This window comes from Myiozetetes cayanensis, unplaced genomic scaffold (assembly GCF_022539395.1).
Source record: "Myiozetetes cayanensis isolate MyiCay16 unplaced genomic scaffold, myiCay2020 scf32, whole genome shotgun sequence".
Taxonomy (NCBI): domain Eukaryota; kingdom Metazoa; phylum Chordata; class Aves; order Passeriformes; family Tyrannidae; genus Myiozetetes; species Myiozetetes cayanensis.
The window spans coordinates 4,697,686-4,720,981 of NW_026087544.1; the positions used below are offsets into that span (position 1 = coordinate 4,697,686).

The following is a 23,296-nucleotide window of genomic DNA, read 5'->3' on the forward strand; positions in this document are numbered from 1 at the left end:
GCTTTTAGAAAGGCTGCCTGGAAAATGCTGTGTGCCTCAGTTTCCCCTGGGGAGTGAGCTGTTGCCTTGCTTGGGACATCTGTGGGGTGGCAGCAAGCAGCAGCAGCTGCCCCAGGCCAGGAGACACACACACATGTCCCCTTGGGAGGCTCCAGAGCACAGCACCTGCCTGCAAAACCCTGTGAGCTGTGTGGGCAGCGAGAAATCTCCCAGGAACAGGAAACCCCCCCAGTTCCTCCCCACGGCACACAGGGCAAAGCAGCTCTCAATGAAAAAGGCACAAAAAGGCCTGAAAATCCTGAAGACCCATCATGTTATTCCTACCACAGGTCCCTTGGCACCCTGTAACAGTGGGCACCTCAGCAGCCAGCACATGGGCTGAGCATTTTGCCCAGCCCAGCCCAGCCTGGCTGGGTTTGCCCTGCATGGCCCTGCTGCCACCAGCCCAGGCTGCTCCTTTTGGGGCACACTGAGCCCAGTTACCTCTCATCAGGTGCAGGGGCCATTACCAATAACAGGAAATGATCTGGACAGGAGGGGCAGGAGGGAGAGAGAGACTCAGAAAGAAAGGAAGCTGTTAGAAAGCAGTCACTTCCATTTTTGTTGCAAGGCAGTGTGCGAGCAGGCGCCGCTGGGCGAGGGGAAACTGTGCTGGCTCTCCTCAGGCTGATCTGGCCTGGGATCACCAGTGAGTTTTTATGATGAAGGCACAGATCCTCTTCTAGCCCCTGATAACAGCTGGAAAGAATATAGTAAGGCAGGGATGGTTAAAACAGCCATCATCAACCAACACCCAGTGCAGAAATACATGTGGTGAGTCCAACCATGCCCAGTTGGTCACTGCACAGGGGTTAAGCTTCTTAACCTCGCTAAGGACAGATGCTGCACTAAGGGCTGCCTGTACCCTCTGGCCCCAGCATAGGATGGACCTGTGGATGCAGCTGCTTGAGGCCAGAGGGCCAGGGAGGATACACCAGCAGCTTTAATTTTAGGAAAGATATCTTCCCTGATGGGGCACTGGCACAGCCTGCCCAGGGGGAGTTACCTGGAGGTGTTCCAAAGGAGTGTGAATGTGGCACTTGTGGGCATGGTTTAATGGTGAACATGACAGTGCTGGGTTAATGGTTGGACTTGATGATCTTAGAGGGCTTTTCCAACCTGAACAACTCCGTGATGATTCTTGCATAGCACGAGGCAGAGCCTGTGAGAGCCACGGCAGGTCCCACCTCTCCAGCCTTAGGACTGGCCACGGACAAGCAGAGGCAGCCAGAGGGCAGCAGTGCAGAGGCAGAACGCAGGTCTGCTCAGTGCTGCTCCTCCAGCTCACGGCCACGACACAACGTGGGCCTGTCCACTCTTGAAAGCTGCTCTGGGTTGTGTTTCTGGCCTCAGAAATTCAGGAAGCTGCCACCGTGCATCGCTGCTGCTGGGAGATGCTGTGTGATGCCTGTGGGTCCCCTAGGTCTTGCTGCAGCCGTAGGTCTGAGCCACAAGAGCTCACAGCACAACCTGTTTTATCCCAGTTCCAGGCATCAGGAATATTCCTGTCAGCTCGTGGTGGGGAAGCTGTTGGTGCTCAGGGCCACAGGCAGGCCCAGATCTGGAGGAAAAGCAACTGGGGCTGGTTTTTGTTTCTGTCATGGTCGGGGACAGCTGAGCCTGTAAGGATCCAGGATGGACCCTGAAGAGATCCAGATGGATCCTGTCTCCCACGAGGAGCCAGGATGGATTCAAACAGTGACAGCCACCCTGTGTGTCAGCGTTCTCTCTGCTGCCCAGAGATCAGACAGGCCCCAGGGGCTGACACAGGCTGTCAGCTCGGACTTTACCAATGGTCTCTTTTAACAACATGCAGCAAAGGCACCTGCCAGAGCACACTGAGCCCAGCAATGCCCACTTCCCAGGCAGGGCAGCCTGTGGAGCTGCTGGCCAGGCCTGTGAGGAGTTTGTCAGGCCGTGGGAAGGTGTCTGTTAAGAATCATCAGCCAGGCTGTGTATGAGAGTGGTATCCTTGTGCTGAGTGCAGGCACATGTTCAGGGATGCTTTTGGCCCAGAGGGGAAGGAATGGTGCTGTCTCCTGCTGCAGGTCTCCAGCAAAGGTCACAGCTGACCCTGGAGCTGATCTTCTCTGACCTCTTCTTCTGCCACATGTCAAGCAGCCAGAACATGCCTCCTGGGTGGGGGTCTGCTCTGGGACCAGGCTCTGTGTGGGCAAGTCCTCTGGCCCAGAGGTGCTGGAAGATCTCCTTAGAACACCGGAAACCACTTGACTGAAAAAAAGCAGTGAAACATTCCCTTATTCTGCACTGTTTGTTGTTTTAGGTTCTCCCAGCCAAGTGGCTCCAAGCCAAACAGCAGCCAGGCTGATCCCAGCGAGCCTTCAGGCCGTCCTTCTGGGCCCCACAGGCAGCCCAACCCGGCTGCACTGCCCATGGGAGATGCAGGGCAGCGTGGCTTTGCAGCCCAGATGACAAATGCACCGCTACTGAGAGCCCAGGGGAGGATGAGAAGGCTTGGAAAAGCTTGATGCATCCCTGTTACCAGCGTGCCCTCCCTCCCTGCCCTCCAGCAGCAGAGCACCTCTGCCTCCCAGCATATGGAGGCACAGCAGGTGTGTTCCAGCTCAGAGGTGAAAATCGCTTCTGCCAGTGCCTTGGGTAGGGACCAGCTCTCCAAGTCTGGCATCTGTGAAGGTCTCCAAGCCCCACAGACTCTCCATGGCGCCAAAACCTCAAGCCAGGATGTTCAACTCAGTGGACACTTCATTGGGGACCTCTGGACAGGCAAGGCTGGGCTCTGTGTCACTCTGCAGGACCCAGTGAATGGTTGCACCATCCCAAGTCAAGCAGCAGAGGCCTTGGCTGAAGGGACAGACAAAACTGTCAGCAGGCAGCAGTGGAGGGGGCTGATCCTGCAGCCCTCTGCAAGCGCTTCACCCCTGCTCCAGAGCTGCAGCACCCGCCTGGAGAGGCCGAGCTCGTGCCAGCAAAGCCTCTGGCAATCGACAGCTGTGGGAGCTGTGCCTGTGGTCAGGATGTGTCCCAAGCAGCAACTACTGCTGGATGGCTACAACAGTGCCCTTGGAGAGCAGCCAGGCTGTGCCAGCCCCAAACGTGCCTCTGCCTGGGGAGGGTGGCACTGAGGGCTCCCTGCAGCTGGGCTGGGGGAGTAGAGCCCAGAGGGGGTCCCCCAACTGCTCCTGTGAAGGAGCAGAGCTGCTTCTGCCGGGGGCTGGATGCAGAAAGCAGCAGGCGCTGCTGACAGCGGATGAGACAGGCTCGTGTTGTGTTTGGCTCCAGGAGCTGCGGGAGATGCCAGGGAGAAGCTGAGGAGCTGCATGAGCAGGCACTGAGAAGGCTGCAGCCATGCTGTGGGGACAGGAGCAGCCCTGGGTGCCACACCAACACCACAGCTCCCCAGGACTGCCGTGGTGCAAAGACCTGTCCCCATGGCCTGGGACCCTCCAAGGTGTCGCAGCTATGGGGGTGGGTGTGGACCGACTGTGCAAGTCTCAGTCCCGGGCTCGCAGCTGGGTATGGTGGTGGTGGTGGCATTGCAGTGGCGTTGGCACTGGTGCAGGCATCAATCTGCCCCCAGGAGATGCGGGAGAGGGACAGCAGCCAGGCAGCAAGACGAGACAATGCCCTGCCGGCGACCTGATCTGCCAGGTCGATCTCCCTCCCACATGGCGACATGGAGGATGGGCAGGCTTTGTGTTTACTCCTCCAAAAAAAGAGACCTTCCTCCTGAAAACAAAGCCTTTTGTGTGCAAATGAAGCTGTCTGCAGGTTTGTTTTTATACAGGAAACTTCGAACCAGAGGCTGGGGCTGGTTTCGTTTTCAGGTGGGATTTTCAGCTCGTGGCACTACTTGGAAACTGAGCTGCTTTCCAAATTTGAAGGCTGGGTTTTCACATCACTGCTGAGCATGGCAGAAGTTTCCAGAGTTTCCTGTCACTGTCCCTGCTGTCTGCAGAGAGCTTTAGCCCAGCTGAGGCAGGGGGGACACTAGCAGGGACAGGTGCCTGTCTGCAGAAGGCTGAGCCTCTTGTCTGGTGGCTGAAATATGTGTGACCCTCCCTTGTGGGACCAGCTGCCACCCGTTCACCAGGGTGAGGATAAGAGCCATCCTGGACAAGCTCTTGGGATGCTCCTGAGCCAACACACCAGCTCCTTTCAATCCCCTTTGATGTGGGGCTGAGGAGGCCAGGATGCCTTCACTCTGGGATGGTTCCTGGTCCGATGGGGCTCAGGGCAGCAAAGCCTTAAGCAATCACAGCCCACAGACACCTTCAGGGCTGGTGCACGTGCTGGATACCTGTGCTGGCTCCACCACAGACCTGGGCCTCTTCCTGTCCCTCTTTACAGCAGCAGCACCACGAGGGGATGCTCAACCATGTCCAGGGGTCCCTGGCACCCTGCTGAACCTGCAGCACGTGGGGTGAACCCCTGGCGAGGTGCAGAGGGGTGTGAGCTGTGCCCAACCTGCAGCGTGGCAGGCAGCTCCCGCCCCCCAGGAGCGCAGACCTCTGCTCTCAAGGGGCCACAGGAGACATCCCTGTCCAGCTGATCCCTCCTCCCCAGCATCCTGGCGCTGGGAGCTGGGCGAGCCCAGGCGGGCCTTCCCGCCGGACCAGCCCAGACTTGAGCGTCAGGGCCGTGCTCGAGCAGAGGAAAGCGGCAAGAGCGAGCGTGTCAAGTTGCCATCGCGTGCGCCAGGCGCAGGGGGACGGGCTGTGGACCACTCTGGGGACACCCACCAGCTGAGGTACCGCTCACATTCCTGCCCCTCTCCCCCAGACGCGCGGTCGAAGCCGGGATGTGCGCGGCGAGGAAAGGAGCGCGGACCCTGCCGTGCCCTGGCACAGCGCGGGCAAACCCGATGCCACAGCCCCGGGAGGGCGGCAGGGGATGGGGCAGCCTCTGAGTGTGGCAGTGCCAGGAGCAGGGCCTGGCACTCTGTGGCTGTGCCTGCAAGGGGGGATCTCACCACCCAGCGTGGTGAAGCGTGAGTGGGCACCGGGAGATGCTTCGTAGCTACTTCTTGGCTCTGTGAGTGTGGCATCCTGGCAGCACCAGGCACCTTTGCTGGCACCGCATCGCAGGGTGGGAGCAGAGCCCCACAGGGTTCCTTCCACAGGCTGTTGGCGATGGGGTGGGTGATTTTGGGGCCATCCATGTGCTGCCCCAGCACTACTTGCAGTAGGTGTGGGGCAGGCACTGTCCAGGCTGCTCTCAGCCCTCCCCACTGAGTGCCTCCTGCCTGGCCAGGGGAAGAGGAGTCCTGAGCTTTCTCATCCCCAGGGGCGGCACCCGTGCCCCGGGGGTGCGGAGCAGGTCTGCCCGGCTCTGCCGGCTTTGGGCGTGCCCGAGTCACCGCAACCCTGCACTTCCCAGCTCTGCAGGCGCCTGGCTCGCACCCACAGGCATCCCGGGCTCAGCTGCCAGGGCTTCAGCAGCGAGCGGGGGGGAGTGAAGAGCATCACCCAAGCGACGGTGACAGAGTCACTGCGGCCACTCCTGGCTGTCCCCCAGCCCAGACAGTGTGGCTGTGCCCTGCCCTGCAGAGGGGTGACGTCTCCCACTACCTGCCTGCCCTCTCCCCCGCCCCAACAAAATGGGAAGGGCTCCAAGGTCTGGAAGCGTGGGGCAGGAGGCAGCAGTGGTGCTGGCAGGGCTCCTCGTGGGAATGATTAAACACTTGCAAGGGGTTGGAGAAGGAGCATCCCAGGGCTCTAGGCTTTAGGGCTGGAGAAGTGTAGCGTGTGAACCTTGCAAAGACAGAAGTCCCAGCAGCACCTGCATCCTCTGCAGGCTTTGCCCCGGGAGCAACCTGTTCCCCTTGTTCCTCACTCGCTGCCCCAGGCAGCACGAGGCACCTGAGAGGTGGCAGAGCGGAGAAATCATGACCTGGGGCAGGTCACAGTGCTGGTGGGCACCAGGAGATACCAAGGGACAGGAACTGAAGGGATGTTGTTGTTGGGCCGAGGCAGGACAGGAGCCCCAGAGCTGCTCCCAGCCCAATCCCAGTGGCACCAGTACCCCATATCATGGGATCCCTGGGCACACATTGTCACAGGGGGCCAGGTTGGATGCACAGGGTCCTGCCCAAGCAGGGATGGCAGAGCTCTCATGGGGACCTTGGGCCTGCACGTCCAGACAGGGGTAGAGGCTACTCTGTGCAGTGACAGCATTGCTCACAGCACCAGGCCGTGGCTGTGTCCTCTGAGTGACAGGTTGAGTCCCTCTGGGAGCATCCTTACCCACAGGCTGTCCTCCAGCAGGGACCCTGCAAGGCTCTGTCCATGCCCAGCCCTGGGAGCATCACTTGCCAATGTCACCTTGACAGACCTTGTGACACGACTGGGACCCTTGGACGCCACAGGCACGCACTCTGCTGCTCCCCCTGCCCACCCTCACCCCAGCAAGTGCTTCCTGGGGAGGCCTCCGGTCCCACCAGGTGTGTGGGACCATGCTCAAGTCCAGGAGATGCCTCAGCAGGGACAAGGCCAGTGCTGCCAGCTCTGGACACCTGGAGAGAAGGCCAATGCATAGAGTGCCAAGGGGGTGGACCCTGCTCTGCTCAGGGGAACAGCCTGACACCACGTGGATGGGCATGTTGTCAGCGATCCCCTTTCCCACCTCTGCTCCTGGATGATCCCTCCAGGGCACGGGGCAAGGACAGTCTCCCACCCTGAGGCTCTGTCCCTTGCCATAGGTGATGGCCTGGCTGCACAGTGCTCTGGCCAGCTGAGCTCTCCAGTCACCGCAGTCGGGATGTCCCCATCCCCCTGCGCCTTGTGGTAGCATTCGCTGCTTCGTGGAAAATGTGATGACTCGGCAGCCTCTGAGTTTCCAGGCCTGGTTCCAGCTGCTGGGTGGAGAAACCTTCTGCAGTCGTCTTTGGGTCTGGCACAGCTGAAGGCTACACTGCTGGGGGGACCAGAGGGGAGATCTGGCATGCCCAGCTCTAGGACTCTCTCTCTCTCTGTCCCTAACTGTGGTGACATGGTGTCACTGGGGTGGCTGTGGCGAGGGCAGTGCTGGCATGGGATGAGCAGCTTCTGTCCCAAGTGGAGGCTGCTGAGTGTTGTGGCACCAGGATGGGGCCTGGATTTGGCTCCCAGCAGTGCTTTGGGCTGTTTCCACTGCAGGCACAGCCCAAACTCCCTGAGCTCAGGGAGCACAGCCACCGGTATCCAATGTTAAATAAGTGGGGCTGGTATGGAGGTGTGTTCCCATGGCAGGGGGGTGACAGCTCAGTGTGCCCTGTGATGGGTCACCAGCAGCATGCAGAGGCTGAGAAACCTGCTGGGACACCTCCTGGCCCATGCTCAGAGGCCAATCCCATGCTGGTGGGCAGCAAGGCATTCCCCAAGCCCATCCTCACGCCAAGTGGGGGATCACCTCTCCTCCTGGATGGGGAGGTGTGGGGCAGTGGCACAGCATGGCAGCAGGACCCAAGGGGACAGAGACACTGTGCTTCAGGAATCCCTGCTTGGCTGCCCAGCCCAGAGAGCAGGGAGGGCAGAACAGACCCTTTGCTCCTTGGGCAAGCAGTGTCTGGAGAAGCTGCCTCGGTGGGGCAGTTGTGCCCCCATGCAAGGCTGCCACAGCAGAGGTCGGTTTGCAACAAGCTCTGGAGGTGCCACCTCCCACCCTCGTGACTCCATCAGAGTGGCTGAAGATGGAGATGGCCAGCTTTGCAGACAGGCTGGTGCAGGGGCACCGAGGCTGTGCCCAGGCAGGTGCAGTGAGTACACAAGGTCTCAGCTTCTCCCCAGCTGGGCAGGGCAGGCACAACCTAGCTGGAGTTTCCCAGGACTCCAGTGACTGGGTTTGCCCTCTTGCTGGCCTGGGGCTGCTCTTTGGTGTGCTTTGAAGCTAGAGGAGCCCCACCTTGATGTTGTAGCCTGGAAAAACCTCCTGTCTGTGCCACTACTGCACGAGACTCTGCCTTTGACACTGGGGGATGCAACACCTCTTCCCAGGGTTTTCCTTGATAATCAAGGGTCCCTCCTGCCCCATGCCCCTGGATCACAATTCCCAGCCCACCAAGGCCCTTCATCCTCACCTCTAACCCCTGCTTCATCAGCCAGGGGTTCCTCCAGTTAGCTCTGCCATCACCTGCCATGCTCCAGGGATACCAGACAGTCCCCAGCCTTCACTGCCTGTGCTGCCTCTGCCCCAGCCATCCTCCAGGTGACCCTCCAGGCTGCTCATGGCAGCAAACAGCTCCATGCTCCCCATCCAAAGTGGGATCACCTCTGCTGACAGCCTCTATCCCGTCATGGACCCCTGTGGGGACATCCATCGAAAGCCTCTTTGCAAATGTGTTTTGGGGACCAGCCAGCTGTAACCTCCTCGATCCCATTCTGGGCCCCTGGGTAAACCTGGCAAGCCCTCGCTGCAGCGGGGAGCTCCAGCCTCCTCCCAGCTGGCTGCAGCCACCCAGCTCTGGAAAGGGGCCTTTAAAAACAGTCCCCAGCCCACTGGAGACAGCAGCAGCCAACTCCAAACCTCCTCTTGCCTGGGTCCTGGAGAGGACCACCCTCATCTCAGTGGCTGGAGGACGTCAACCCCAGTACCCCTGAGCACCCACCTCGCACTCAGCTCCCTGTCACACCAGTGTCTGGCAGCAGGGATGGATCGGATGTCTCCAGAGCTGGCTGTGTCTGGTTCATGGGTCAGCCCCATCACCCAGGTGCTGGTGGACCTCAGTCCCAAATGCTTATCAGGGGATCTCCAAGAGCCAGAGCTGTTTCCTGTGGGCATCCATCCACGGGAGAGGGTGCACCCATGGCATTTTTTGCATTCAGCCCTTGGAGCTGCTGGCATTAAGGGTTAAAAAGCTTGCCTGTGCCGCAGCCAAGGCATGACCTTCTGCTCCCACCCTGATCTCCGTGTCCCTCACTGCTGGGCTGAGCTGCAGGGCCAGGGTTCCTTTAGCTTCAGCCTGCTCCAGGCAGGGGACTGGACCTCTGCAGAGACGTGACTGTGACCACGGACCCACACTCCTGGCACCAGTCCCATTTGGCCAGGACCTGGGAAATTAACTGTCACTCATGTAAAGTGAAGGGGACTCGTGCTCTCTGTCCCCTTTCCCAGCTGGGTCTATCAGCCTGGGGGCTGCCAGAAGGGTTGGGGGATGGACCTGGGGTTGGAGATGGGTCCTAGACCAGGCTCCTTGTGTCCCACTCATTTCTCAGTTGCATGCAAGAGCTGAGGCTTTCCATGTCTTTGTCCAGGCACTGTGGGTTGCTCTGTCTATCACAGACCCCTCTTGACAAACCTCTGAGTTTTTTGGCGAGGGATTCTGCTGTTGCAAAGAGTAGATGGGGGATGTGTCCCACCCTGACAGCTTGGTGGTTCAGAGCAATGAGCAGAGCTTGAATAGCCCCCGTTGGTGGCCGTGCTGGCTACTGGGACAGACTCCCACGGCCACAAAGGCTGCCCTGGCTTCCGGACTGATGCATCACTGAACCTCTTCCAGCACTGTCCCAGATCTCCAGCGCTGATGTGAAGCCAATGGCATCTCTGCTCTGAATCAGAGCTGGCATCGTGCCACGCATTGCACAGACACCGCACAGCACCGCAGAGCACGGCCCTGCCCGCAGCAGGGTGGGCACAGACTGCTCCCCAAAGCAACCCCCCAAAGTACAGTGCCTACACAGCCCGGGCACAGGGCACAGCTCACCCCAGCCCCCCTCAGATGGCCAAAGTGTAGTCCAGGCGTCTCTGTGCTCGCGGGATGCCGGGCCCAGGAGCCTCATAGTGTGCACCCCCTGTCCCAGCCTGCAGGCTGCTGTGTTACGCACAGGGACACCCCCCAATCCCTGCCCCCGTTCCACAGCCGCAGCTGCGCAGGAATCCGTGAACACAGAGCTGAAGGTGCGAGCCCAGAGCGAGCCCAGGGTGCACAGCACCCCGCGGCCACACTCGTGCCCTCGCTCCCTCCAGCATCGCAGCCCAGCGATGCGCCCTCCTCCCCTCCCTCCCCGCGCCGGGGGCTGGTTCGGGAGCTCCCTCCCAACCCGGAGCCGTCCTGTCTCCTCCCCTGCCGCTCCTCCCGCTCCAGCTCCCCCAGCTCCGCCGAGCTCCTGCTGATGCCAGAGCGGGCTCCAGCCCCGCAGAGCCCCCGCGAGCCCCCCCGGCCCAGCCCCCCGGCCCGCAGCTCTGCCCGCAGCCCGCACCCGCTCGAGAGTCACCGCAGAGGGACACGGACCCGCGGGGACAACAACAAATGCGCCCGGCCAGAGGCAGCCGCCCCCGCTGGGCTCCTCCCGGGCCGGAGGTGAGCTCTGCCCCTGCCCAGGGACAGCGGGCCCGGCCGAGGTGCTACGCGCTGCCTGGTCCCCACTGATGTCATCTTGTCACCCGCGCTCGGAAAGCATGTGGGGACGCGGCTCCTGGCTGCCGTGGGAGAAGGGGCTGGCCGGGGACAGCCACCGCTAAGAAGCTGACCCCACCCCCGCCAACTTGTCATCCCTCTCATCTGCAGCCACCCAGGTCCCCATGAGGCCACCGCTGCTGCCGCTGCTGGTGCTGTGGGTGCCGCGGCTCCCGGGGACCCCGGCAGAGGTAAGCGCTCGGCTACCCCGGCCCCTCTTTGGCTCCGCAGCCGCCCTGCCCCGCCGGGGGAACCGTGCTGGGCTCCCCTCACCGCTGCAGCTGCGCCACATCAGCGGCGTCCGCGGTCCCGAGCGGCGCTGCCCCCCTCGCCGCCCCCCTCGCCGCAGCGCCCGGGACCGCGGCGTGTCCCGCTGCCATGGCTGCGCGGCTCCTCGCCCGGGAATGGCCCGCCTGCTGTTCCCGGGGGTCCCCAGCCTCTTTGTTCCCCTCTCCCGAAAGCCCCGCGGTCGGTGGGGAGCCGGGACGAGTCTGCTCGTGGAGCCGAGGGGGAGGAACGCCAGGAAGATGATGGCTCTGCCGGGGCTTTTTGCGGGACAGGGAGTGGGCAGAGACATTTCCTTTACCATGGGGGGAACTGACGCCAGCCCAAAGCAGGGCACACCCTGCTGGGAGCAGGCTGCGAGCAGGCGGGTGTCCCCGCTGCCGGGGGAGGGTACCGGGGGCTCCGGGGGCTCTGCGCATCCCGCGGGAAGTGGCAGCTGGACTGAGGTCTGGGATCCCTCCATCCTCCCCCCGCGGTAGTGGGAAGGAGGTGTGCCTGTGCAGGGAATGAGATTGCCAGGGCCTGTGCAGAGCTCACTCCCTCCCTCTCCAGACCTCCCTGTGCCCTGGCTGGTTTGGTGGGGTCTTCCCCTGTGGGCATGGCCTGTTGGTCTGGCCATGGCAGACCTCTGCCTGGCCAACCTGACCCCTGGCCTGGCACAGGACACATCTCCCAGGCACTGGACCCAGCTCAGCCCCCTCTCTCACTTGACACCTTCAATCCCCCAGGGTGAGGGATGGGGATGCAACCGGACAGCACAGGCGTGGCTGGAGGGACAGGACGCACGTGGTGACAGAGGTAAGTCCCAGGCTGAGGAGGGTGAGATGGTCTCGGTGCCTGGAGCAGTGAGATGAGCAGATGTGCTGGGCCAGGACTCTTGGAGTTGAGAGCAGCTTTGTAAATGCTCTGCTTTAGGCTTACTACAGGCTGCAGATCATGGCCAGGGAAGGGGAAGAGTCAGCTCCACCCCCCTCCAGCAAGCAGCCGTATGGGTGGCACTGTGAGAGATGGACAGGGCTCCAAGCTCTCTCCTTCCACAGAGCATCAGATGGATTCAGCAGCAGCACAGGCATAGGTGCCCTGCTCAGAGCCCCTGCAGTTGCCCAGGCAGGATCACAGTCCATAAGGCAGCTCCACGGCTGCTGCGGGCCTGGAGCCAGCGTGGTGCCCACATGGCACCAGCCTGTGCCAGTGAGAACTCTCCCAGATGAACCACAGGCACCTGTGAGGGCACGGGGTGTACCTGGGTGAGGCTGTCTGTGATGTGGTCAGTGGAGCTTACCTGTGGGCTCAGGGGCCTTGGGGCCACAGGGTGCCTCTTGCCCATTCTGGGTACATTTGAGCTGCAGACATGAGGAAGGTGGCAGAGGGAGGCAGGCAGGCAATGAGGCCGGTGGAAACCCAGGAGGAGCAGAGAAATGTGGGTGGAGAACTCATACCTTCATAAATAAGATAAGAAAGAGCCTGCAGTGACAAACGATCCCTGCTTGAACTCCACAGGGCAGGGCACGGTCCCGTGGGCTGCCTAAGGGAGGAGGTCAGACCTGTCCTGTGCTCTGGGTGTCTGCTGACAGCGAGGGGAGCCCAGGGCAGCTGGCCCAGGTGTAGACACCTGACCCGTGGGCAGCCAGCTACGTTCAGCTAACCCTTCCTGAGCAGTCTGATCCTAAATGTGTACCTGAACTGCTCAGGGATGGCGCTGAGGAGGCCTTTCCCAGGGGCACAACCTGCTGCTATTTGTGTTCATCTGATGTCGCCAGGTCCCTTTGCCCTCGCCTGCTGAGTGAAGCTTTCAGCATTGCAGCAGGCTCCAAACCACAGCATTGCATGGAAGAGAAGTTGAACATAGCTCTGGAAGCGTTCAGCTCAGTGGGAAGGACACACACAGCTCCTGAACTGTGCCAAAGGTGCCCCTGCCCCGGGTTCACCCCACACTGTTCCTGCCTGGCTGTGTAAAGGCCACCCCTGGGACGACCTCTGGGGCAGTCACTGAGCTTGGTTCAAGCTTTCTTGCTGTGCCAGACCCCCCATGTAAGCCTGTCACGACATGTTGCACACCATGCATTTTAAGTGCTAATTATTACCCAAATGTCTTATTAGCACTTGAAACTGTTCTGTCATTTTCCAAAGGCTGAGAGCAGTAAAGAGTTCATGGATGTGGCACTTGGGGACGTGGGTCACTGCTGGACTTGGCAATGCTGGGGAAACGCTTAGAGGGCTTTTCCAACCTAAGTGATTCTGTGACTCACAGCAAGGCTGGGGATGGGGGTGCCTGACAATCTGCTGGAGGCACTGGGAGGCAGAGATGGAGCCTACCCAGGTCAGCTGCCAGCTTGGCCCTGACAGACAGGCTCTGTCTGGCTCCTGTTGTGTAGGTGGTTCCTGACCAGCTCAAAGGGCAGGGACTCAGTAGCAGTTTTGGCCACTGAGCCACCAATAAGGCCAAGCCCTGTACACCACTTCCCTGTCCCCAGATGCTCTCCATCAGGAGGCCACAGCTCCAGCCCCACAGCCCCAGGGCACTGACCTCAGTCCCTGCTGCAGCAGGGACACCTCAGCAGGGCCTGCAGCCAGGCTGGCCCCACATTTCCTCCATGAACACAGTGTCCCACTCTTCCCATTCACCTCTATCCCAGGCAGGACAGTGGGGACTCAATGTCTGGATTCCCCCAAAGGAACTTTCGTCCTCCTGCTCTGTCAGACCCCACACAGAAGTAGAGACTGTTGCAGTGAGCATAATGGCCCCCCTGCCACATCCATCCTGCCCCCTCACTGGCCACTGTCTTGCTTCTCCATGGGCACAGAGCCCTTCAACATCTTTTCTGGAGGCTCAAGCCAACCAAGGTTGGCAAGCAGTGGATTATACCCAGCCAGGGAACTCCTCTGCCTTAAACCAGAGCTCTCTGGACAAAACACACGATGAACTGAAGCCTTCTGGTCTTTCTCCAGTGGAACAGATGCTCCATGCTTAGGATCATCTCTTTCACATCTCCCTTTGACCTCAGTCCATGGAGGTTTCTGAGCATTTTTGTGTTTCCCCAAGGCTGTTCAGAGCCCTCGGTGTTGGGGGGGCCTGACCAAAGCAGGGCAGCACCCATGGTGATGGCTGGTGCCCAGCATACCCCAGCAAGGGTGGGTGGGCTGGGAGCTGGCCCTGCAGGCTCCCTGTTGACAATTTTGGATTTGCCTCTGCAGGCACCCTCCTGAACGTCAGCGTGAGTGACCATGGCCGGTCAGACTCCTTCCTTGTGTCCTGGGATGAGCCAGAGGAAGGTGCCAAGGGATATTTGCTCGCCCTCTCCACCCTGGGGTCAGACAGGCCACTGCAGAATGGGTCAGCTGGGCCCAACGCCACCAACTTCTGGTTCCACGGGCTGACCCCTGGCACGCGCTACGAGGTCGAGGTGACAGCCTTGCTGGCCTGCATGGAGACTGTGAGCCAGACCATCACAGCTCAGACAAGTAAGGGCTCCACAGGGACTGCAGAGGGTCTCAGGGCTCCTGCCAGTACCACTGTGATGATTTGGAGGGTGCCAAGCCCAGGTCTGTTTGGAGTAGCACAAGTTCATGGGAAATTTGGGCTTTTCCTCACTTCCTCAAGAACTAGGGTCCTTCCACGGGAGGTTGGGGAGAGGTCAGGGAGGTGATGGGGCTGTGCTTGGGGGATCCTTGCTGGAGTCCCACTGCTATGGAGACAGGCTGAGAGAGCTGGGGATATTCAACCTAGACAGGAGAAGGCTCCAGGGTGACCTTAGAACCCTTTCTAGTAGCTAAAGGGAACTTGAAAATAGAGAGAGAGAGGGACTTTTTACATGGGCGTATAGCAGCAGGACAAGAGGGAACAGTTTTAAACTGACAGAGAAGAGGTTTAGATTAGATATTAGGAAGAAATTGTTCACTGTGGGGGTGGTGAGGCCGTGGCACAGGTTACTGTGGCTGCCCCTTCCCTGGAAGTGTCCAAGGCGAGGCTGGATAGGGCTTGGAGCCACCTAGTCTAGTGGAAGGCCAGGCATTCCCAGGCAGCCATCCAACACTGTCTTGTGCCGTTGTCCTGTCCCGATGCAGGTCCGTCACCCGTCCGCAACCTGAGCCTGAGCAGCGAGGGGAGCTCGGCCTCGCTGCGGGCGGCCTGGGCGCACGGCCCGGGGCAGCACGAGGGCTACGGGCTGGCCCTGTACCACAGCGACTCCCAGGCGCTGGTGAGGAACGTGTCCCTCCCGCCCAGCACCTCCACCTTCCTGTTCGACGGCTTGCTGGCCGGCAGCGAGTACGCCTTGAGGGTCAGCACGCTGGCTGGGCCCGGCCAGGCCAGCACCAGTGTCCACCAGTGGACAGGTAGGGAGCGAGGGGGAGAGAGTCAGGGGGCACGGAGAGCGTGTGCTTGCTGGGCTGGATGAGGTGGGGAGGAGGTCTCCAGGATGGCAGCAGCTGGGAGTGTTTCACATCCCCGCAGTGTCTGGGCTAAGGGGAAAACTTCACACCTTGGACCTGCCTTGCAGCACTCACAACTTGGACTTGTGTGTTCTCGAGGGAGAGGGGCAGTCTGGTGGGTCCTGGATGTCTCGGCTAGTGAGAGCTGCAAGAATGCCATATTGCACAGGCACCTGTGCAATGTGGCATTCTTGCAGCTCTCACTAGCCCTGGCTGCCCATGCAGCCTGAAAGAGCGTGACAATATGGACAGGGGAGGGACATCCCTCAGCAGAGCCCTGCCAGACCTTCAGCCCCCATGCCATAGAGAGCAGCTGTGGTCATAGGGGGCCCTGGGGAGAGAGGAGAGCCCAGGGAGGCCCAACCCTATTGCTGAACCTCTCTGCCTGCTGCTCTTCCCCTCAGCTCCCTCCATCCCCACCCAGCTGAGGCTCAGCCCGGGCTCCAGCACCAGCCTCGTCGCCTCCTGGGCAGGGGCTGCGGGGGCTGCCTGGCTGCACCTCGAGCTCCGCAACCTCCTCACCCAGACGGTCACCACCACCCTGTCAGCCAGGAGGGGCCTCACCAGCTACACCTTCCAGCACCTCCACCCCGGCACCCAGTACTGGCTGGGGCTCAGCGCCACAGCCGGGTCCTACACTGCAGTGGGACCCAATGCCACTGCCTGGACGTGTGAGTATGATGGCCAGGGACGGGGGAGGACCTTGGTGGCCCCGGCTTTCTCCCTGTCTCTGGTCCAGCCTCTGAATCCAAAGGTCTCCTGACAGAGCCTCTCAGTGCACAGGGTGATTCTGCTTGGACCTGGCTTAAAGCCACTCCAGGACCTGGCTCTGGGACACTGCTGTACTGGGGCCAGTGAATCCCTGCAGCAGGTGGATTCCCAGTGCTGGCCTGCTTTTCTCCCTGGCTTGCAGTGGGATCAGCCTGTGATCACCCCCTGAGGAGGGGGATGGAAGGGCAGCAGATCCCACTGGTGTTCAGTGCAGCTGAGCTTGGGCTCTCATTGCCTCAGGGCTGTACAAGGGCTGCAGAACAACTGAGGCAAGAGGACAGCAGTTGAGCTAGTTTGAACTGGAGGCTTCTGGAGGGGCTTATAAAAGAGCAAGAAAGACTTTTTACATGGGCAGACAGTGATAGGAGAAGGGGAAATGGTTTTAAACTAAACTAGGAGAGATTTAGATTAGGTGTTAGGAAGACATTCTTTCCTGTGAGGGTGGCGAAGCCCTGGCACAGGTTGCCCAGAGAAGCTGTGGCTGCCCCATCCCTGCAAGTGTCCAAGGCCAGGTTGGACAGGGCTTAGAGCCACCTAGTGTAGTGGCAGCCCTCCCAGGCCCTGCTATTGCACCATTCCCCCATCCTCCTCCTGGCTCTGTCCTCAGGCTGACAAGGGCCCTGAGAGAGGGGAACTTCCACCACCACAGCCCTGGTTTGCTGCCAACACCACGTCCATAGCACTGCAAACAGTTCCATTCCCAGACTTGCTATGCCAGATGTTCCCAGGAGAACCAGGGGGGAAAAGGAGAGGGCAAGCCCAGGCTCCTGGGCAGAGCAGATTCACGCTGAATGCCGAGGAAGCGCTGGCCCTCGAATGATAGAGGGGCCAAGCTGCAGACTCAGAGCTGCTGTGGCCAGTGACTCGTCCTGGCCCTGGCAAGACAGGGGTCAGGTGTATGCTGGGAGGACCTGGATGCCACCAGGTGTCAAGTCTCAGCAGCTTCCTGCTTCACCTGGGAACTGGAGCCTGCTCCCTGCTGGCTCTGCCGCTGGGATTTCCGAAGGCCTCCGCAGATGGTTTTCTTCTGCTGTGAAGTGAGGCTGATTCTTGCCGTTGCTGTCTGCAGCTCTGACCTGCTCCACTGAACAAAATTCCCCTGTGCCAGACACACGAGCCAGGGGCGTCTGGCCAGGAGTTCAGTCCAGGCCAGTTCCTGGGAATATCAGCGAGCTCATGGTGGGATGAGAGTGGAGTGGAGGCTGACTTTTAGGAATTTCCCAGCAGGTTTGCCAGCTTTGTCTGGACTCTGCTAGTCCAGGAATGCTTGTGCTGGGGAGTGGAGATGGTGGCTCCAAAAGATGTCTAAGGCTGGACAAAATCCTGCCGGGAATGAGGCTCGGGAGTGCGTGGGGCACAGAGCACCGCATAATCCTGATGCACACAATCCCATTCCCTTCCAGACCCCTTGAGCCCTGGCAATGTGACCCTGAGCAGTGCAGAGGAGCAGAGCTCCTTGCAGGCTCGCTGGAGCATCCCAGTGGGACACAGGGACTTCTACCTGGTGACGCTGCGAGAGGGAGAGGACGGTGTTCCCACCAGGAACATCTCCGTCGGCGGGGACAATGGTCACGTCACCTTCCACGGGCTGAGCCCTGGCAAGCAGTACTCTGTCCAGGTGACAGTGGTGGCAGGGCCATACCAGGCATCAGCCTTCAGCACAGCAGCCTGGACAGGTGAGCTGAAAGCCCATGCAAGTCCTTTGAGGTTGTTCAGCAAAATCTGCCTCCCCACAGTTCGTGGCGAGGGTGGGCTCAGAGATGCTGGGCAGGCTTGTGCCAGCAAAGTGTCAGGCAAAACTCAAGACCAGATCCTGCTCAGTAGCCTCAGTGTTTGGCAGGTTCCAGGCAGTTTCCTCCCTTCCCCTCACTGCAGCTGGGTGGGTGGGCAGGGAAGCGCCACAAGCACCCCCAGAGCAGCATCTCCCTGTACCCAGTCCCTCCTGGGTGAATTGTGGAGCCACAGTTGGTGCTGTCCCAGAGCTGCCACCCTGGGAAGGGACAATGGGAGCTGTGCACAGTGTGGGGAGGCACCCACCACAGTCCTGGGGGCACTAAGAGCTCTTCCTGCAGCCCTGGCTGCCCCTGTATGGGATGGAGACAGCTGCAGTGTCACAGAATCACAAAACTGTTGGAGTTGGAAGGGATCTCTGGAGATGATCCTGTCCAACCTGCTTGCCAAGACCGGGTCACCTGGAGTAATCTGAAAAGCAAAAAAAAAAAAAAAAAAAAAGGAAATCTTGTGAAAGCAGTCTGCCTGCCTGATGCACTGCCCTGTGCTGTGCTGTCCTTGTCCCTTGCAGAGCCACTAGCACCATCTGGTGTGAGCCTGTCCAGCCAGGGCAGCCCCCACAGCCTGCTGGCCAGCTGGGAGGAGGCGATGGGGGAGGGCTATCTGCTGGCCCTCAGCCCTGCCGAGCACCCCGTGAAGAACAGCTCGTTGCTCAGGGGCGTCACCAGCTTCACCTACGAGGGCCTCCACCCTGGGACCCTCTACACCTTTGAGGTCAGCACCGTGGCTGGCCCCTACACATCCTCACCCCAGTGCGTCTCCAACTGGACATGTGAGTTCCACAGCCCCGGGTTCCCACTGGATCTTGCCCTTCCCCGTGATGTTGTGCCTCAGGGCAGCGAGTGTCTTCTACAGCTTCATCCACCAACTGGGCAAAAGGCTCAGGAGGGGCAGAGCTGCTGCTGGATGTGTCTGACCCTGCTCTGTTTCCCAGTTGCCAGGCCCAGTGCCCTCCTCCCCCTTCTCCTTGGCCCATCCTCCTGCTCAGGCTGCCTCTGCCTTGAGCCACCTCTCCACCACCCACCACCTCGTCCAGCACCAGAACAGTCCTCTCTCTGTGCCACTTTGTGCTGGCCCAGTCCCTGCCACACTGGTGCCAGCAGGGGTGACGGTGGTCAGAACACCTGGATGTGGGTTTTCCCAGGGAAGGGAAATGTGCCCAAGCACATTTGGGGTTTCACTTCTTCCAGGTGACTCTGGACCTTTCCTTTTCTAGACCCTTTGCCCCCGGAGCAGCTGACCCTCAGCAATGGGGGCCACAGCACCTCTCTACAAGCCTCCTGGAGAGCAGCTTCCTCTGGCAGCACTGGCTACGTGGGGACCCTCCTGGAATCCAAGTCCCAGAAGTGGGTCAGGAACGTGACTGTGGGGAATGACTGGATGAATGTCACCTTGGAGGACCTTGTCCCCGGGCGACAGTACATGCTGGAAGTGGCTACTGTGGCTGGACCTTACAGATCCCCTGTGCAATCAGCCACGGACTGGACATGTGAGTGTGATGGTCCTACCTGACCCTACTGCAAATTTCAACCATGGTCTGCCCGTGAGAGCAGAGCCCAGCATGGGAGCAGAGGGGTGGGGAGGTGGGGAACCAGGGATGGGGGTCCATAGCCAGGCAGAGTGAGAGGACAGGTGGAGCTGCATTGAGCCACGTTGGACCTAAAAGGGTCTGCAGTGCAGGAGGAACCCATCACTGAACAGAAAACATTTCCAAATGTCACCCAGGGGGAATGGGGGGACCTGCTCCCCTGCTTGCTGTGGAGTAGGAGCTCTGGTTGTTCTGGGGTTTGATGTGCCAGGGCTGGTTCCTGACCTAACCCCACCAGGTGCAGGCAGTGGAGGGTGCCCAGGACAAGTGTGTGCAGCTCCCACTCCACACCACAACCACCTCTCACTGCCTGGGTGTCTCTTTTCCCTCAGACCCCCTGGCTCCAGCTGGCGTGACCCTGACCAACACCCGGCGCCCACTGGGGCTCTCAGCCTTCTGGGACAAGGCTGCTGGTGATGTGGACCAGTTCCATCTCCAGCTCTACAGCAAGAGCCATGCAGCACAGAGGAACATCTCAGTGGGGCCAAACACCCACAATTTCACGTTCCTGGGGCTGTCCCCTGGCACTCAGTACTTCCTGAAGGTGACCGTCCTCAGTGGCCCATACAGATCCTCATCACACTTTGCCACTGAGTGGACATGTGAGTGAGAAGAACCCCCTGTCTCCTGCAGGGATGGGACATCCTGGCACTGCCTGCAAGAGCAGCAGTGACAGGGACTTGTCTGGGTGGAGGGAGGGCTCCATTGAGACCTGCACGCTCCCTGTCTTGGGAATCAGAGCCCATGTCATAGGCTGTGCAGTGGCTGTTGGGCCCCAAAAGACCCTTTTCCCCAGCTTGGGTTTTCCCCAGTCAAGCTGAACCTTCTGCCTAGACCACTGGTGATCTCAAGGCCAACCGGGGACTGGTAGGAGAGGGATGTGGGAGAGGAAGCACAGAGACCTGTATGGGTTTGCTACTCCCTGTCCCTGCAGCAAAGCAGCCCACTGGGAGCTGAGTGCTGTCAGCACCCACCTGCCAGTAGCACCCTGGGGACGGGCACAGGCAGGTTGCATGTCCCCCAGGAGAACAGGAGAGCTGGCAGTCAGCTGCTACCACCCCTCCTTTAGCCCTGTGCTGAGGTGCAGGCTGTGCCCTGGCTTCTCCAGGTGGCTCCTCCACCACCTCACAGATCTCACGCTGTGCTTTCCTCCAGATCCACTGTCTCTGGCCAATGTGAGCGTGCAGCCTGGCCGGAGCCCCCAGGAGCTGCGCGTGAGCTGGGTGGAGTCTGGCGGTGGCAGAGACCACTTGGTGCAGCTCTCGGTGGCTGAGTCCCTGTCCATCATCAGGAACGTGTCTGTGCCCCGTGGAGTCACCCAGCTGGACCTGGAGGGGCTGGTGCCAGGGTCCCGGTACCGCGTGGAGATCATTTCTCAGGCCGGGCCTCACCGCATCTCCTCTCAGACTGCCATCGGCTACACCGGTAGAAACACAGCTCCCTTGTTCCCATCCCCTCTCCACCTCTGGCACCCAGCCTGGCTCTGACCTGGCGAGGGGCTTGGAGGGTTCCTGGGCTGTTCTGCGGGAGAGCTCTGAGACTGTGTCCCTGCAACCCCACTGGAGCCTGTCTCCTACTCAAGGTGCTGGGTCTTTTGTGGGACCCTCTCTCATCCTGAGCCCAGCAGCTCAGTGGGATGTGCTGTGAGCTGCTGGGACAAGGGGGACTCAGGCCATGGTGGTGGTGGGGCACTGTTGTCACCTGGGATGCAGGGAGCAGCTTTGACCCGGGAGCAGCCTGCTACTCTCAGCATCTTTAAGTCAGTGTGCTGGATACCCACAGTCCTTCAGCCCCCAGCTTCATTCCCAGCCTAGAGTCAGCCCTGAGCACCCCAGGTTTGTGCCCAGTGACCCTGTTTCTCTCCCACAGTCCCACTGCCTCCTCGTTCCCTGTCTGCCAGCCCTGTCAGCACCGCCTGGGCTCTGGCTGTGCACTGGGAGACTCCTCCCGGGCAGAGGGATGGATACCTGCTCAGCGTGCTCGAGGAGGGCTCTTCTGCACCACCAAGGAGCCTGGAAGCAGGGAAGGACAGCACCAATGTCACTGTGCCACAGCTGGAACCAGGAACATGCTACCTTGTTGGGATCTGGGCAGTGGCTGGACCTTACCACTCCCTCCCCAAGAACATCACCGGCTGCACAGGTCAGCATGTGTGACAGCCAGGGGTGGTGTGGGTGGGAGCACTATGACAAGCTCTGGAATGGGATGGGAACACTGTTGGCACCCAATGAAGGGAGGGGAAGGAAGGGAGGAGAGGGCAGGAGGGCACCCTGGCCTGGTTCCTGGTGAAGCTGCCCTGTAGTCACATCCTGTGTCTCACACCCTCTTTGTACCGAGATGTCTACTTGTTCAGAACTGGATCTTTTTCTCTCCAACTGTTTTGCCCCACAGTTCCTGCAGCCCCGACAAACCTGAGCCTTATGAACCCAGGCAGCTCCTCAGAGCTTTACACATCCTGGAATGAGCCCCCCGGCAGGAGGGACCACTACCGCGTTACTCTGTATAGCCTCAGCACCCAGAGCAGGGTTCAGGTCCAGACCTTGAGTCCAGATGCCCAGAACATCACCTGGACCCACCTGGAGGCAGGCAGCAGGTTTGCTGTGCAGGTCACTGCTGTGAAAGGCTCGTCAGAAGCCTCTTCCATCAATGTCACCCAGTGGACACGTGAGTCTGATTGCTTGGGTTGGGCATAGTGTGCCCCAGAGCCTCCCTCCACCTGAGCCTTGCAGAGCACCCACCTGCCCCATCCCAAACCATCCCTGCTGTGCCCCAGAGCCTCCACCTGAGCTTTCCAGAGCACCCAATGCCACCTTCCCCCTCCTGATCCATTCATACTGTGCCCACAACTTCTATGTGATGGTCCCACCTTTCTGCTCACTGTCCTCACTCCATCCCTGACATGGAGCCAATCCCCCCACCCGCCTCAGAGGCTCAGGGTATCTCCCCTGTCACGTCCAGCTGCAGACCCCAGGGATGCTGTGCTCAGAGCCCTGTGCCCTGCCTGCCCGTTTGTGCCCAGGCTCCTCTTCAGAGGATCCCTGGGCTGACTCTCTCCCTGTTGCTTTCCAGATCCCTTGGCCCCTGCCAACCTCACCCTGGGCAGCCCCTCGGCCTGGGTGCTGTTGGCCTCCTGGGCAGCAGCGGGGAGTGGGGCAGAAAGCTTCGTGGTGGATGTTTATGACACAGCCTCTGGCACTCACGTCGGGCACACAGTGCTGGGAGGCAATGCCAGGAGTCACATCTTCAGGAGACTGAGCCCTGGCACCCTCTACAGCGTGGCAGTGAGGGCCACAGCCGGGCCCTTCCACGCCAGCACCCCCAACGTCACCCACTGCACACGTGAGTGTGATGCTCTCCTTGCAGCCAAGTGCTTCACCAGACCTTCCCTTCCCAGTTCGGTCAGAGGCTATGCTGGTGCAGCCCTCCTGCCTTCCTCTCCCACCCATGCAAGCACGCAGTGCTTGTTCCCCGCCTGGATGCAGCACGAGGAGTCTGTGCATGATCCTGTGCCACCCCCACCCCTGGGAGCCACCCACAGCAATCCACAGTTTGGGGGAGGAGGCAGCTGCCACAGAGTCAAGGACACAGCCAGCCCATGGGACCTCGTGGAGCCAACCCGGCTCCTGCAGCACAGGCTTGGCACAGACGTGGAGCCCCTGGCAGTGACTTTTGTTTCCTCCCCAGGTCCGCTACCCCCGGCTGCCGTGCGCCTGCTGAGCACGGGACACCCCGACGGGCTGAGCGCGGCCTGGGGCGCCGCGGCCGGGGGGAGAGAGGGGTACACACTGACCCTGTACCACGCACGGCTGGGCACCGTGGCAGCCACGGCCTCGCTGGGGAGAGACACCCACAACTTCACCTTCACGGGGCTGGCCCCAGGACACGAGTACTCCCTGGAGGCCAGTGCCACGGCTGGACGGTACCGGGCAGCAGCGCCCAAAATCAGCGGCTGGACACGTGAGTGACCGGAGCAGTACCCTCTGCGGAGGGGTGGGAGATGTCACGCCACTGCAGAGTCCTGAGGAGGGCTGGGAGGTTCG

The 23,296-nt window shown here is 60.5% G+C and overlaps 1 protein-coding gene across 7 annotated transcripts in view; it reads left to right on the forward strand.

Annotated features, from left to right (window-relative positions):
- The first annotated feature begins 4,736 nt into the window (after positions 1–4,736).
- The window catches only part of LOC126646014 (receptor-type tyrosine-protein phosphatase V-like), a 37,220-nt gene continuing 18,660 nt past the window's right edge, over positions 4,737–23,296 (forward strand). For 4 of the 7 annotated variants that reach the window (XR_007630207.1, XR_007630208.1, XR_007630209.1 and 1 more), the window contains exons 1-14: positions 10,366–10,581; positions 11,404–11,473; positions 13,871–14,137; positions 14,741–15,010; positions 15,511–15,777; positions 17,281–17,553; positions 18,180–18,440; positions 18,885–19,157; positions 19,589–19,858; positions 20,412–20,681; positions 21,126–21,398; positions 21,648–21,920; positions 22,326–22,595; positions 22,941–23,213. Coding sequence is in view for 4 of the 7 variants with exons in the window: in XM_050326997.1 (XP_050182954.1) it covers positions 10,516–10,581; positions 11,404–11,473; positions 13,871–14,137; positions 14,741–15,010; positions 15,511–15,777; positions 17,281–17,553; positions 18,180–18,440; positions 18,885–19,157; positions 19,589–19,858; positions 20,412–20,681; positions 21,126–21,398; positions 21,648–21,920; positions 22,326–22,595; positions 22,941–23,213 (3,376 nt within the window). In the remaining 3 variants the exon portion in view is untranslated. Of the gene's footprint in view, positions 4,769–10,365; positions 10,582–11,403; positions 11,474–13,870; positions 14,138–14,740; positions 15,011–15,510; positions 15,778–17,280; positions 17,554–18,179; positions 18,441–18,884; positions 19,158–19,588; positions 19,859–20,411; positions 20,682–21,125; positions 21,399–21,647; positions 21,921–22,325; positions 22,596–22,940; positions 23,214–23,296 lie in introns of those variants that run through there. The other 3 variants (XM_050326998.1, XM_050326999.1, XM_050327000.1) reach the window with 3 other exon arrangements.